The 14038-nt window shown below is 39.3% G+C and overlaps 1 protein-coding gene across 2 annotated transcripts in view; it reads left to right on the forward strand.

Moving 5' to 3' along the window:
- The window catches only part of olfm1b (olfactomedin 1b), a 62140-nt gene extending 48309 nt beyond the window's left edge, over window positions 1–13831 (forward strand). For both annotated transcript variants that reach the window (NM_001328415.1, NM_001328414.1), the window contains exon 6: window positions 13066–13831. In NM_001328415.1, coding sequence (NP_001315344.1) covers window positions 13066–13740 — 675 coding nt within the window. In that variant the 3' untranslated portion in view covers window positions 13741–13831. The remainder of the gene's footprint in view (window positions 1–13065) is intronic.
- The last annotated feature ends 207 nt before the right edge of the window (window positions 13832–14038 follow it).

The following is a 14038-nucleotide window of genomic DNA, read 5'->3' on the forward strand; positions in this document are numbered from 1 at the left end:
CAATGCATGTGACTTCATTCTCCATATGAGAGGAGTCTTTAAGCTGCCATCAAAAAAAGAATTTTATTAAGGTATTAAAGTATTAAGTATTAAATACGTTTCAGAAGTTCAGTACTTTCTTCTTGTGTCATTTCATTGTTATTACACAGAACATTGTTATTTTTATGCTTGTATTGTTGGGGTTTTACTAAGATCTGGTTCAATTCCGTGTCAACCGTTCCTGTAGTTATATTATTCCCAGGAAAAAATAGGACGTGTCCTATTTTCCCCGCTGTATATTAAAAATAATTAGCTTTTAAATTATTATTATTTTATTTATTTATTTTTTACAAGTTTTCAAAAACAATTTCTTTCAGGATCTAAATATAGTATAGAATACTAAATACAAAAATTAATGTGTGAATAAAACTTCACTAAACATAATATATCACACCTCCCATGAAATAAATCACAACAAGCTTTGTATTGTCGCTTTTGATAAAAAAGGTCTCATGTTTCAAATTCCATAAATTTTTTTTTTCAGAAATCACAAACAATAAAATGCCATTTTGAGGCTCTTGTGGCAGATATTAATGCATACATAATTCAGCTATTTTTAGAAACAGATGCTAAAAGCAATTTTATAGCTTCTTTAATCTCACGCTGCACCAAAAACATGTTAAAATAGTAAAGTACGGACTTGAGAAACAACGTACATACTGATCAGTCGTTTTTACAATCCAGTACACCCACACTAAAAAAAATAAAAAAAATAAAACCAAGCAGTTGATATCAAGCATTATTTGTTGTTGGACAGCTGTAGAGTTTAAGGCAGGTCACTAACACTCACAGCAGCACGAGGGGGAAATAAGCAAAGCCAAATCATTTTCCACTCATCCAGTCATGAAGTGCTCCAGTGGGGCTCGTAATGGAGGGTCTTCTGATATCAGCTGGAGGTTAAAACCCCACACGCTGCTGTACGGATGAGAGATAGATGCTCCTAAAGACCTCTCTGTACAAGCTCGTTCAAAGCCTCATCGTTTCTCAGACATTTGCGAAAGAGTGATGGAGGTTTTAGGCTTTGTGATCTCATGCAAAGTTGAAGTCAGAATTATTAGCCATCCTGAATTATTAGCCCCCCTTTATATATTTTCCCCCAATTTCTGTTAAACAGAGATTTTTTTAACACATTTATAAACATAATAGTTTTAATAACTCATTTCTAATCACTGACTTTTTTTATCGTCGCAATGATGACAGCACATAATATTTGACTAGATATTTTTCATGAGACTAGTATTCAGCTTAAAATCACATTTAAAGACTTAACTAATTAAGTTGAATAAGTTAGGGTAATTACCCAGTTAGTAAAAATCATGTGGCTCAAATCCAGCCCACACCAGACACTTATATCCGGCCCACATACCGCATGGACTGATGGCAATTGGGCGGTCCGCTCCTGTTTGCCAGATCTTGGCCACAAATAAGCCATAGCAGTATCCCATATCAGCCAGAATTCAACTAAATGTACCAGAACTGACCATATTGCTTGTATTCTGGCCCAGATGCGGCCCCCACCAGACACTTACATCTGGACCACATGCTGAATGGAATGATGGCTCTAGGGCGGTCCACTCCTGTTTGTCAGATCTGGCCTACACCTTACACTTGCTGGGTGTGGCAACATACAAAAAATCCAAGCATGCATTGCAATATGAATTCATTCTATAGCAGTGTTTCTCAACTGGTGGGTCACGACCCAAAAGTGGGTCACGGGAACATTTTCAGTGGGTCGCAGGGTGTGTGGGCAAAAAAAAAAAAACTACAAAAGTAAAATTTTTTACTTATTTTGCTTATACCGGACTTTTATTTTGAAATGCGTGCACGACAACCCTACCATTTGACATGTGAAATTTCATTTAATTATAGCAACAAATATGTCGAAGCGCAAGCACGACCCCGAATATGTAAATTATGGATTTACATATATTGACGACAAAAAAAGTCTCAGTGTCATATGTAGTGAGGCGCTCTCACAAAAGAATTCGAAATTAAAACGACATTTAGAAACCAGACAACATGTTTTATTAACAGTTCAGTTTAGTTCATGGTAACTGAACCTTCCTTTACCCTATAACCGCTGTTTACAGTATTTGTCGTTTTTACTTTGTAATATTTCTATAATTTGATACATTTCATTAAATGACAGCAATAAAATATTGTTTTTTTTGTAAGTCTTGGTGAGTTTCTTATAATTTTCTGTCACTACTTGTTTATGTTAACAAATAAATACAAATTAATTATAATTCCTAAAATTGTATTATAGTTCCTAAAAATTTAGGTTTCGGCTTGATGACCATGTTAAAATGTGGGTCCATTGGCCAAACAAGTTGAGAACCACTGTTCTATAGCTTATTAATGCTCCAGTTTTCATTATTTGCTTTTGATTCTGCTGTTTATGTTGACGTTGTTGATTTCGTCACTTTTAGTCTCCTGTTTTTGAGTTTTGTTCATTTTGTTAATTGTCACCGTTGTTAAGGTTTATACGCTGATTATTGATGTCTCTGTGAGCAGAAGTTGAACTATAGCATTTTTTTTTAGCTTATAAACCAGCCGCTTTAGGCTCACAGCCACATTAGCCAGAGCTAACTGCCAAATATTTGCCAAAAGTGGCCCACATTTGTTTTAGGATAACTGGGCCACATTTGCCATATCTTCTCTTGGCCACTATAGGCTAAATTCCACATTAGCCATAGCTTACTGTGCCGAATATTCGCCAAAAGTGGCCCACATATGTTTAAAGATAACTGGGCCACATTTGTCATATCTTCTCTGGGCCAGTACAGGCTAATGGCTGCATTTCTCCAGAGTTTACTGGGCCGAATATTTGCCTAACTGGCTCTTATATGTTTTAAAATAACTGGGCCACATTTGCCATATTTCTCTCGGCCACATTAGGCTCACAGCCGCAATAGCCAGAGCTTACTGTGCCAAATATTTGCCAAAAGTGGCCCACATGTGTCTTAAGATAACTGGGCCACACTTGCCATATTTCTCTCGGCCACATTAGGCTCACAGCCGCAATAGCCAGAGCTTACTGTGCCAAATATTTGCCAAAAGTGGCCCACATGTGTCTTAAGATAACTGGGCCACACTTGCCATATTTCTCTCGGCCACATTAGGCTCACAGCCGCAATAGCCAGAGCTTACTGTGCCAAATATTTGCCAAAAGTGGCCCACATGTGTCTTAAGATAACTGGGCCACACTTGCCATATTTCTCTCGGCCACATTAGGCTCACAGCCGCAATAGCCAGAGCTTACTGTGCCAAATATTTGCCAAAAGTGGCCCACATGTGTCTTAAGATAACTGGGCCACACTTGCCATATTTCTCTCGGCCACATTAGGCTCACAGCCGCAATAGCCAGAGCTTACTGTGCCAAATATTTGCCAAAAGTGGCCCACATGTGTCTTAAGATAACTGGGCCACACTTGCCATATTTCTCTCGGCCACATTAGGCTCACAGCCGCAATAGCCAGAGCTTACTGTGCCAAATATTTGCCAAAAGTGGCCCACATGTGTCTTAAGATAACTGGGCCACACTTGCCATATTTCTCTCGGCCACATTAGGCTCACAGCCGCAGTAGCCAGAGCTTACTCTGCCAAATATTTGCCAAAAGTGGCCCACATGTGTCTTAAGATAACTGGGCCACACTTGCCATATTACTCTCGGCCACATTAGGCTCACAGCCGCAATAGCCAGAGCTTACTGTGCCAAATATTTGCCAAAAGTGGCCCACATGTGTCTTAAGATAACTGGGCCACACTTGCCATATTTCTCTCGGCCACATTAGGCTCACAGCCGCAATAGCCAGAGCTTACTGTGCCAAATATTTGCCAAAAGTGGCCCACATGTGTCTTAAGATAACTGGGCCACACTTGCCATATTACTCTCGGCCACATTAGGCTCACAGCCGCAATAGCCAGAGCTTACTGTGCCAAATATTTGCCAAAAGTGGCCCACATGTGTCTTAAGATAACTGGGCCACACTTGCCATATTTCTCTCGGCCACATTAGGCTCACAGCCGCAATAGCCAGAGCTTACTGTGCCAAATATTTGCCAAAAGTGGCCCACATGTGTCTTAAGATAACTGGGCCACACTTGCCATATTTCTCTCGGCCACATTAGGCTCACAGCCGCAATAGCCAGAGCTTACTGTGCCAAATATTTGCCAAAAGTGGCCCACATGTGTCTTAAGATAACTGGGCCACACTTGCCATATTTCTCTCGGCCACATTAGGCTCACAGCCGCAATAGCCAGAGCTTACTGTGCCAAATATTTGCCAAAAGTGGCCCACATGTGTCTTAAGATAACTGGGCCACACTTGCCATATTTCTCTCGGCCACATTAGGCTCACAGCCGCAATAGCCAGAGCTTACTGTGCCAAATATTTGCCAAAAGTGGCCCACATGTGTCTTAAGATAACTGGGCCACACTTGCACTTACACATGTGAGCCACTTTAGGTTTAGACCCAGATTGCCCGTAAATGACTATGCCACATTTTTGCCAACAGTGGCCCACATTTGTCCTCCATTATTTGGGCCAAATTGATCATTTTCCACATGGGCCACATTAGGCTCACATTCATATTACATTTTACTATAAGTGCCAAATCTTTGTCTTAAATAGCCCATATATGAGCTTAAATCTTTGGCCCCCTTAAGCCATTGTATACAAGTGGGCCACTTCAGGCACAAGTTCATTTTGTCTGGGCCGAAGGAAGACCACATTCACTTGCTATCTGGGTAGGCAAATCATTGTATAACGATGGTTTGTTCCGTAAACACTTAACAATATTTACCCTAAAAGGATTTTTAAAAACTCCTTTAATCTAGCAAAAATAAAACAAATCAGACTTTTTTTCCAGAAGAATAAACATTATAGGAAATACCGTGAAAAACTTCTTACTCTGTTAAACATCATTTGGTAAATATTAATAGGCTAATAATTTTGACTTCAACTGTATTAACCTCTGACCTATTTATCTATTGGATTGCATGCCATTGTGGTTAAAAATCTGGGCCGGTTACCAAACATAATAGGTCATACAGTAGATCAATCTAATGGGTTCGATACTGTCACCGTTGCACCCAGTGCCAAGTGCTTAACCCCAGGTTGCAAGAAAATGCTCCTGTAATAAAAGTCCAGCGAGTGTTTTTTTTGCATTAAAGTGTCAGATAAATGACAAATTGCCAATTAGTAGTTGGCATGGCAAAGCTGAATTCTCCATATGCTTTTTAACTGCTGCCACAGCAAACAATTTGACCAGTTTTCACGTCTATGTTGATTCAGTTTTAGGAACTTTCCTTGATTATATGTTTGATGATATTTCTTTCTAAAGAAGGACAAACAAATATAGTGTTGAAAGCCAACATTTTTTGAAATCTCATGGAGTAAGTCTATTAATAGTTTTCAGTCACATGACCTGTGCAAGCAAAAAAAACAATAGGTCATAATGGCAGCAACACTGGGATTTCCATAGAAACACAGCAGACTGGTCATATTTTCATCTGTTTCAAGCTATGAATATGTGTATAACATATTAAGAAATTAAATAAATAAATAAAGATAGGATCATAAACTGGGCAGCACGGTGGCACAGTGGGTAGCACAATCACTTCAGCAAGAAGGTCGCTGGTTTGAGCCCTGGCTGTGTCAGTTGGCATTTCTGTGTGGAGTTTGCATGTGCTCCCAGTGTTTGTGTTCTGGTTTTCCCCACAAGCGCAAAAACATGCGGTGCAGGTAAATTGGGTAAGCTAAATTGTTCATAGTGCACTGTATGTGTGTCTATGAGTGAGTATGGATTTTTCCCAGTGATAAGTTGCCGCTGGAAGGGCATCGGCTGTGTAAAACATATGATTGATAAGTTGGCAGTTCATTCCGCTGTGGCGACTTCTGATTAATAAAGGGACTATGCCGAAAAGAAATGAATGAATGAATGATCCCAAACTGTAAATTGTGTGGACATGCGATCCATATACAGCTGATTTTCAGTCATTTAAATCCCTGTCAGAGCAACGTTTGCATCAATATTGTGGATATTCACTATATTCCACCAGTGATTTAGTCATTGGTGATGCCATTATAGCATGTAAGTGTCACCAAAAACAAAAAAGCCTTTTAAAATATAATTCATTAAATATATTTCAGTAGTTCAGTACTTTCGCCTTGTGTTACTCCATTTTTGTTACACATAACTATTTCTTTTTAGCAACACGGCACACTCATGACAGTTGGAAGTATCGCACACCAGGCGCACACAATTGCATGATATTTAAAATAAAACTATTTAGATGGCACTCTGTGGCGCAGCGGAAATACGAACAGTGTCCTGAGTCATGGCTGGGCGTTGCGGACAGCTGCCGACTTGCGACGTAGGTGTGTGTTCCCTGATAGAAACTATGTTTAGAGTTCCAAAATGCATGGCACTGCGTGACGCAATGCCGAGCGGCACTTCTGGTGTGCGACCTGCTTTACACTATGGACAATTTAGCTTACCCAATTCACCTACAGCTCTTGTCTTTGGATTGTGGGGGAAACCGGAGCACCCAGAGGAAACCCACACCAACACGGGTAAAACATGCAAACTCCACATAGAAACGCCAACTGGCCCAGCCAGGACTTGAACCAGTGAGCTTCTAGCTGTGAGGCGAAAGTGATAACCACTAAGCCACCATGCCCCCCCCCCAACAGTATATTATAACACAGGGGTGTCAAACTCAATTCATGTAGGGCCGAAGCCCTGCACAGTTTAGTTCCAACCCTGCTCCAACACACTTACCTGTAGGTTTCAAACAAGCCTTAAGGACTCAATTAGTTTGATCAGGTGTGTTTAATTAGGGTTGGAACTAAACTGTGCTTTGACACCTGTGTTATAACATATTAAACTACTTAAGCTTCCAAAAGCTCTAGATTCTTGAGTTAGAAACCATACACATTCACCAAAAAAAGACACTTGTACAAACCCAATACTCCAATAAAACGATGCCTTTCATAAAGCTCAAACCCCATAAACACTGGAGAGCAATTATAAATCAAGCTAGTGAAAATATAACCTTCATTCGCTCCCACAGACCCGCGTTTCAGCGCTCATCCTCCTCCCTCTTATCCTGTTTTTCTCACACTTTGGGTTGGAGGCTCTTGTTCTCAGAGGTTGATGAGACTGTAGGCTGTATGTGTGAGACAGACAGTGTGTGTGTGTGTGTGTGTGTGTGTGTGTGTGTGTGGGAGTGAACAATAAGCAATATCTCAGAGCGCTTTTTGGCTCTTGAAAGATAAAAAGCTTTGGCAGAGTCGCATGTTTCTGTCAGAGACACCAAGCAGAGATGGAGCAGCTTTTCAAGGTCTGCATGAGCGTAAAAGTTAAAGCCTGAACAAACACCCTGTGACCAGTCCGTGTGGTCAGATTGTAACACTCCATATTCTGATGTTTGATATCGCCAGCTATTGAACATGAAGTTAATGTGTGACCTGATATGGACGAATAACAAAGCAGAAATGCTACTGGTTGCTTCACAAATATTAAGAAATGTGTCCTGGCATCTATATTTCACAAGTTAAAGGGATAATTCATGCCAAAAATGACGATTTACTCACTATTTACTCACATGGCAAATGTTAATGAGTTTCTTTCTTCTGTTGAACACTAAAGAATATACTTTAAGGAATGCTGGAAACCTGTAACCATTGACTTCCATAGTAGGAAAAGCAAACACTAAGTACGTCAATGGTTACAGGTTTTCAGCATTCTTCAAAATATCTTCTTTGTGTTCAACATAAGAAAGCCAAACAGGTTTAGAACAAGCGAAGGGTTGTAATGATGGAACTTTATAAGTAAATATACTGACAGAACTTTCTTTTTCTTTTTATTGACCCATCCCTTTAAGCAGCTCTAAATGTAACTTTGCAATTACATTGTTAAACAGAGAGGATTATTCACTTTTTTTTATGAACACCATTTATTAGCATGTTATTCAGCTTTGAATCACAGGAATAAATTGCAATTGATATATTATGCTTAATTAATACTGTGCAATTAATTTTCATTGACTATTTATTTATTAATAGTCTATGTCAGGGGTGGCCAATCCTGTTTCTGGAGATCTACCTTCCTGCAGATTTCAGTTGGAACCCTTATCAAACACACCTGTCTTTAATTATCAAGTGGATTTCAGGTCCTAATTAAATGGTTCAGGTGGTTTGATCAGGGTAGGAGCTAAACTGTACAGGAAGGTAGATCTCCAGGAACAGGATTGAGCACCCCTGGTCTATGTAATAGTAAATATGGCTATTGACATTACAAATTAGTATACACAATAACAGTATTACTATTTTGCTCTATTTTTCATTACATAAATACTTTCTTGGAAACCAAGATATTTATTAAAGAAAAAAAAAACTTTTGATAAGTAATTATATACACTCACCGACCACTTTATTAGGTACATTTCTGATCAGCCAATCACATGGCAGCAACTCAATGCATTTGGTCAAGACGATCTGCTGCAGTTCAAACAGAGCATCAGAATGGGGAAGAAAGGTGATTTAGGTGGCTTTGAACGTGACATGGTTGTTGATGCCAGACGGGCTGGTCTGAGTGTTTTAGAAACTGTTGATCTACTGGGATTTCCACAAACAACCATCTCTAGGGTTTACATTAAATGGTCTGAAAAAGAGAAAATATCCAGTGAGCGGCAGTTCTGTGGGCGCAAATGCCTTGTTGATGCCAGAGGTCAGAGGAGAATGGCCAGACTGGTTTGAGCCAATCGAAAGGCAACAGTAACTCAAATAACCACTCGTTACAACCAAGGTCTGCAGAAGAGCATCTCTGAACACACAACATGTAGAACCTTGAGGCAGATGGGCTACAGCAGCAGAAGACCACACCGTGTGTCATTTCTGTCAGCTAGAGAAACTGAGGCAACAATTTGCACAGGCTCACCAAAATTGGACAATAGAGGATTGGAAAATGTTGCGTGGTCTGATGAGTCTCGATTTTTGCCGCGACATTCGCATGGTAGGGTCAGAGCTTGCCATCACCAACATGAAAGCATGGATACATCATGCCTTGTATTAACAGTTCAGGCTAGTAGTGGTGGTGTAATGGTGTAGGGGATGTTTTCTTGGCACACTTTGGGCCCATTAGTACCATTTGAGCATTGTGTCAACGCCACAGCCTACCTGAGTATTATTGCTGACCATGTCCATTTCGTTTATGACCACAGTGTTCTCATTTTCTTATGGCTAGTCTTCTCTTCCAGCAGAATAACGCGCCATGTCATAAGGCGTGAATTATCTCAGATTAACATGACTATGAGTTTACTGTACTGAAATGGCCTCCACAGTCACTAGATCTCAATCCAATAGAGCACCATTGGGATGTGGTGGAATGGGAGATTTGCATCATGGATGTGCAGCCGACAAATCTGCAGCAACTGCGTGATGCTATCATGTCAATATAGAACACAATCTCTGAGGCATATTTCCAGTATCTTGTTGAATCTATGCCATGAAGGATTAATGCAGTTCTGAAGGGTGTACTAGTAAGGTGTACTTAATAAAGTATATAAACTTTAAAAATAAATAAACTTTAAATAATAATTAAATAATTGTATTTAAACCAGCCATAAATCTTTATGTGCATTATGTAACTTAATTATATGGGCATTTTCAAATAAAATAAAATTTTAATTAATAATCAAATTTTATAAAATCAAAATTATAAAATTTTAAGTCAATTAGAAAATACCACTTTAAAACGAATTAATTGCTAAGTATTTCAGAAAATAATAATACAAGTTTTTATTATTATTATTAATATTATTATTATTATTGTTGTTATTTAATAACATTATTTTTAATCAATTAGAGAAACTACATAATTATTTCACTGATAAAGTACTTCAATAGTATAGTAATATGAATATAACAGTGCAGCTAAAAAACAAATATTTAAGTCTGTTATTCCTCTTTCATTCCTTTTCAAATTATTTTTTATTCAATATAGAAAACCGCAGGGATATTTTTCTGTTTTGAAATGTTTTTGTTGTTGTTGTTGTTGTTGTTGTTGATGTTGGTGCATGATGTATTTTTAAATGCACATTTTAAACAACTCAAGCAAACCCCAGAGAAGGATTCACTATGAGCCAGACACTAAAAACATTTTTAATCGTGAGCTTTTTACAACCAAAGATCACAGTCAGATTACATATAAATGCAAAACAGTCTTAATGATCTGATATTTATGCTAAACCCTATTGTGTTCCTATGCATTGCCATTGCTTACATTTTTAAGTAACAGCCATCTGGCAAAGAACAGTTCCAGAATTTGAGCAAAAACGTGGTAGTTTTTGGTATTATTTAGTATTACTTTTATCTTAGAAGGTTTAATAATCTCTAGTTTTGCATAGTACTCAATCACAGAAAGTATATTACCAAAATCTTCAGCATAAAGCTGATTTGGAAACATTTATAGTTTGAGAAATGCTGTTAAATGCACTAAAATATAATCAAATTTAATTGTGATAGAGAGTGTCTTTCCAGAAGGACTGCGATATATGATTAAACATGCAGAAGAGATGCATCTGTATGTTGATATATACAGTAGATGTTGGTTACTGCTTCGTGCCTCCTACAGAGAGCACACAGATGTCCTGCTGTGCTCTGGAATATTCCATAAACCTTTCCATTCGCTCACTGAGAGACTGCTGAGAATTCTCAACGGAGAGTCTGCTTTTATCCGGAATGATCTGGAATTATCCCTACAGGGTTGGTAATGCTTGGCACACACAGCACCGTCTTGGCTGTCAGTTTTTTTTTTTTTTTTTTTTTGTTCTGCCACCGCCAGGGAAGGATGGATACCTTCAGTCTGGAATTTAATTAAGACCTTACTCAACACGTCCTGCTGCGCCGGCAGATTCAAGCCAGAACAACAAGCACTGAATGCACACACGGAAAAAAATAAAGAACAACTTGACCCACTTCGGGTTGAGCAGTCGTTCTGTTTAACCTGCTTGAATTCTGATTTCTGAATATCAAGCCAAAAATGTAAGCTTCGTATAATTTATGGATATTGGTAGAGATACCTTCTAGTGGCTATAACTTCAATATAAGCGAACATAAGAACATACAGTTCTGTGCAAATGTTTTAAGCCAACATTAACTCTTGTTTTACTGGTGGCATAATGGATTTAAAACACAAAATCAGTCATAAGTGTACATTTTTTGTCAATTAAAAAATAAATTAAAAAAAATTTAGATTATAGGATGAATAAATAATCTTTTAGCTGATGTATGGTTTAGGATAGGAGTTAAGAGTTTAAATTATTTTGGTTGAACTACTTAAGAGATGACAATGTTGGAGAGAGGTTGTTTGTCCTGGTTTAAGCTGCATTTCTATGAGTGTTGTTAGGAAATACTATCTGAATTGATGGAATTGTGAATGTTGAAAAGTACAGATAGGTTTTAATCCATTATGCAATTCTTTCTGGAAATGTCTTCAGTGGCTTCACCTGGCTGTATTTTGTGTGAGAAACGAACACTACGGGGTGATTAGACGCCACATACAGCTCGTGTTCCTTATTGCACTACCGGTGACCGCTTACCTCCATATGGACTGCTTATAGTGGCTGGTGTTATGATGTATTACTTTAATATAAGCGAACATAAGGACTTTTTTCTGTATCCCAGTCAGGGTTGTGCAAGATTCAGAATTAAATTGGCTTCTTCTCTATTAATATTTTGAATTTGAAGCTCAGTTACCCACAGTGCACAAAACGTTGAGCTGGATCAAGAGAATTAAGCAACACAAGCTTATTCTGAAAACGTAGTCCCGTGGATGTTTCTGAAGACCAGGAAATACATTCCTGGAGGTATTTTTGCAGTTTTTGTTTTCACAAATCCACGAGAGGTCGCTGTGTTCGTTTTTTCGTATCTCAAATGTCTCTCAGGAGTGGCATTCGCACCCGTGCTGTTCTAACGTAAACCCACTAGAGGCCGCTGTCGAATGACCGTCTGTCTGACTGACTGAATGATTGACTGGGCCAATCGACTCACCCTCCTCCTTCCCTGAACCCAACCAATTTTACTGATTGACCTGCCTGTCCACTTACTTCCCTAAACCCATACAACAGTTTACAAAAGCAGTCTCAAGTCCGCTGACGTACACGATGAGCTAACTGGACAAACTGGTTGTGGAGGGAAAGCCCTCCACACGGGGGTAAGCGGTCAGCCGGTAAAAAAGAAACAGCATTTTACCAGCCCGTAGCGTTTGCTTAAAAAATTAAATGCAGCCATACGTACCTCAGGCTACATAATTCGCAGTCTCCAGAAACATCCGTGGGACTATGTTTTCAGAATGAGCCTGGGTTGCAAATAGAAGTTTACTGAATTGAGCTTTGGCCAATTTGTCTATCTGATGACTAACTTCTACCTTACAGATGACTAACTAGTCAATCAATGTAATGCAGAATCCAGAATTCATTTACACAGTCCTCAAGTTTAACCCTCAATCAATCAATCAATCAATCAATCAATCAATCAATCAATCAATCAATCAATCAATTTAATTTGTATAGCACCTTATTAAAACCAGGGGGGAGTAAGAGTTGTGAGAGTTGCATGTGAGAGACCATGTGAGAGTTGCAGAGAGCTAGATGCCGACATTAAATATGAAAGGAATAAGGAGGATGTGTCGAGGTGATTGACAGGGGAAATAACCAAGCAACATAACGGTCCGTTAACGAGGAAGTGGGTCCTAATACTTTCAAACTCTTCTGTACACAATCAAAAGTATGTACTTTTTCTTCATAAGCCTTCAGGACGTAGTGAATCTACCTCAAAACCTATGCAACATGTCCTGCTGATGGCCAACAGGAAATGTTTTCCAGTGAGCAAATGCTACAAATGACAAAAACCATTATGAATGCATACTTGTGCTATCAAAGATGTGTCTTATTTACTCATATCCTGGTATTATTATCAATTTATATCAATTAATCATGTACTCTCTCACTTCTCTCCAGGTGTGGTACATGGACGGTTATCATAACAACCGATTTGTGCGGGAGTACAAATCCATGGCGGACTTCATGACGTCGGACAACTTCACGTCCCACCGGCTCCCGCACCCCTGGTCTGGAACGGGTCAGGTGGTCTACAACGGCTCCATCTACTTCAACAAGTTCCAGAGCAACATGATCATCAAGTTCGACTTCAAAACCTCCACCATGAGTAAATCCCAGCGACTGGACAACGCCGGCTTCAGCAACACCTACCACTACGCTTGGGGCGGACACTCCGACATCGACCTCATGGTCGACGAGGGCGGGCTGTGGGCCGTCTATGCCACCAATCAGAACGCGGGAAACATCGTCATCAGCAAGCTCCACCCAATCACCCTGCACATCATCCAGTCCTGGACCACCAATCATCCGAGGCGCAGTGCTGGGGAGTCCTTTATGATTTGCGGGACGCTGTACGTGACCAACGGCTACTCGGGAGGGACAAAAGTCTACTACGCCTACCACACCAACTCCTCCACATATGAGTACATCGATATCGTTCTGCAAAACAAGTACTCGCATATCTCCATGTTGGACTATAACCCGCGGGATCGAGCACTGTATGCTTGGAATAACGGACATCAGGTCCTGTACAACGTTACGCTTTTCCATGTCATCCGCTCGGAGCAGCTGTAAACGCTGAGGATTTCATTTGGAGCTTCAAAAAAATAAATAAAAATGGAACAAGACAATCCTTTGGAATGTCTTTCAACAGATTGTTACACAATGATGTCCCTTTTTTTGTCTTGTTTTTCAGTATAAATAATTAAACAATCTTTAGGGGATAGTTGAAAACACAAAAATTTAATTCTGCCATTATTTACTCACTATTCATTCGTTCTAAACTAGCTTTATTTGTTGTTCTGTTGAACACAAAAGAAGATATTTCGAAGAACGTTGGAAATCTGTTATCATCAGGTCTCATTAATACTTC

This window comes from Danio rerio, chromosome 21 (genome assembly GCF_049306965.1).
Source record: "Danio rerio strain Tuebingen ecotype United States chromosome 21, GRCz12tu, whole genome shotgun sequence".
NCBI lineage: Eukaryota > Metazoa > Chordata > Actinopteri > Cypriniformes > Danionidae > Danio > Danio rerio.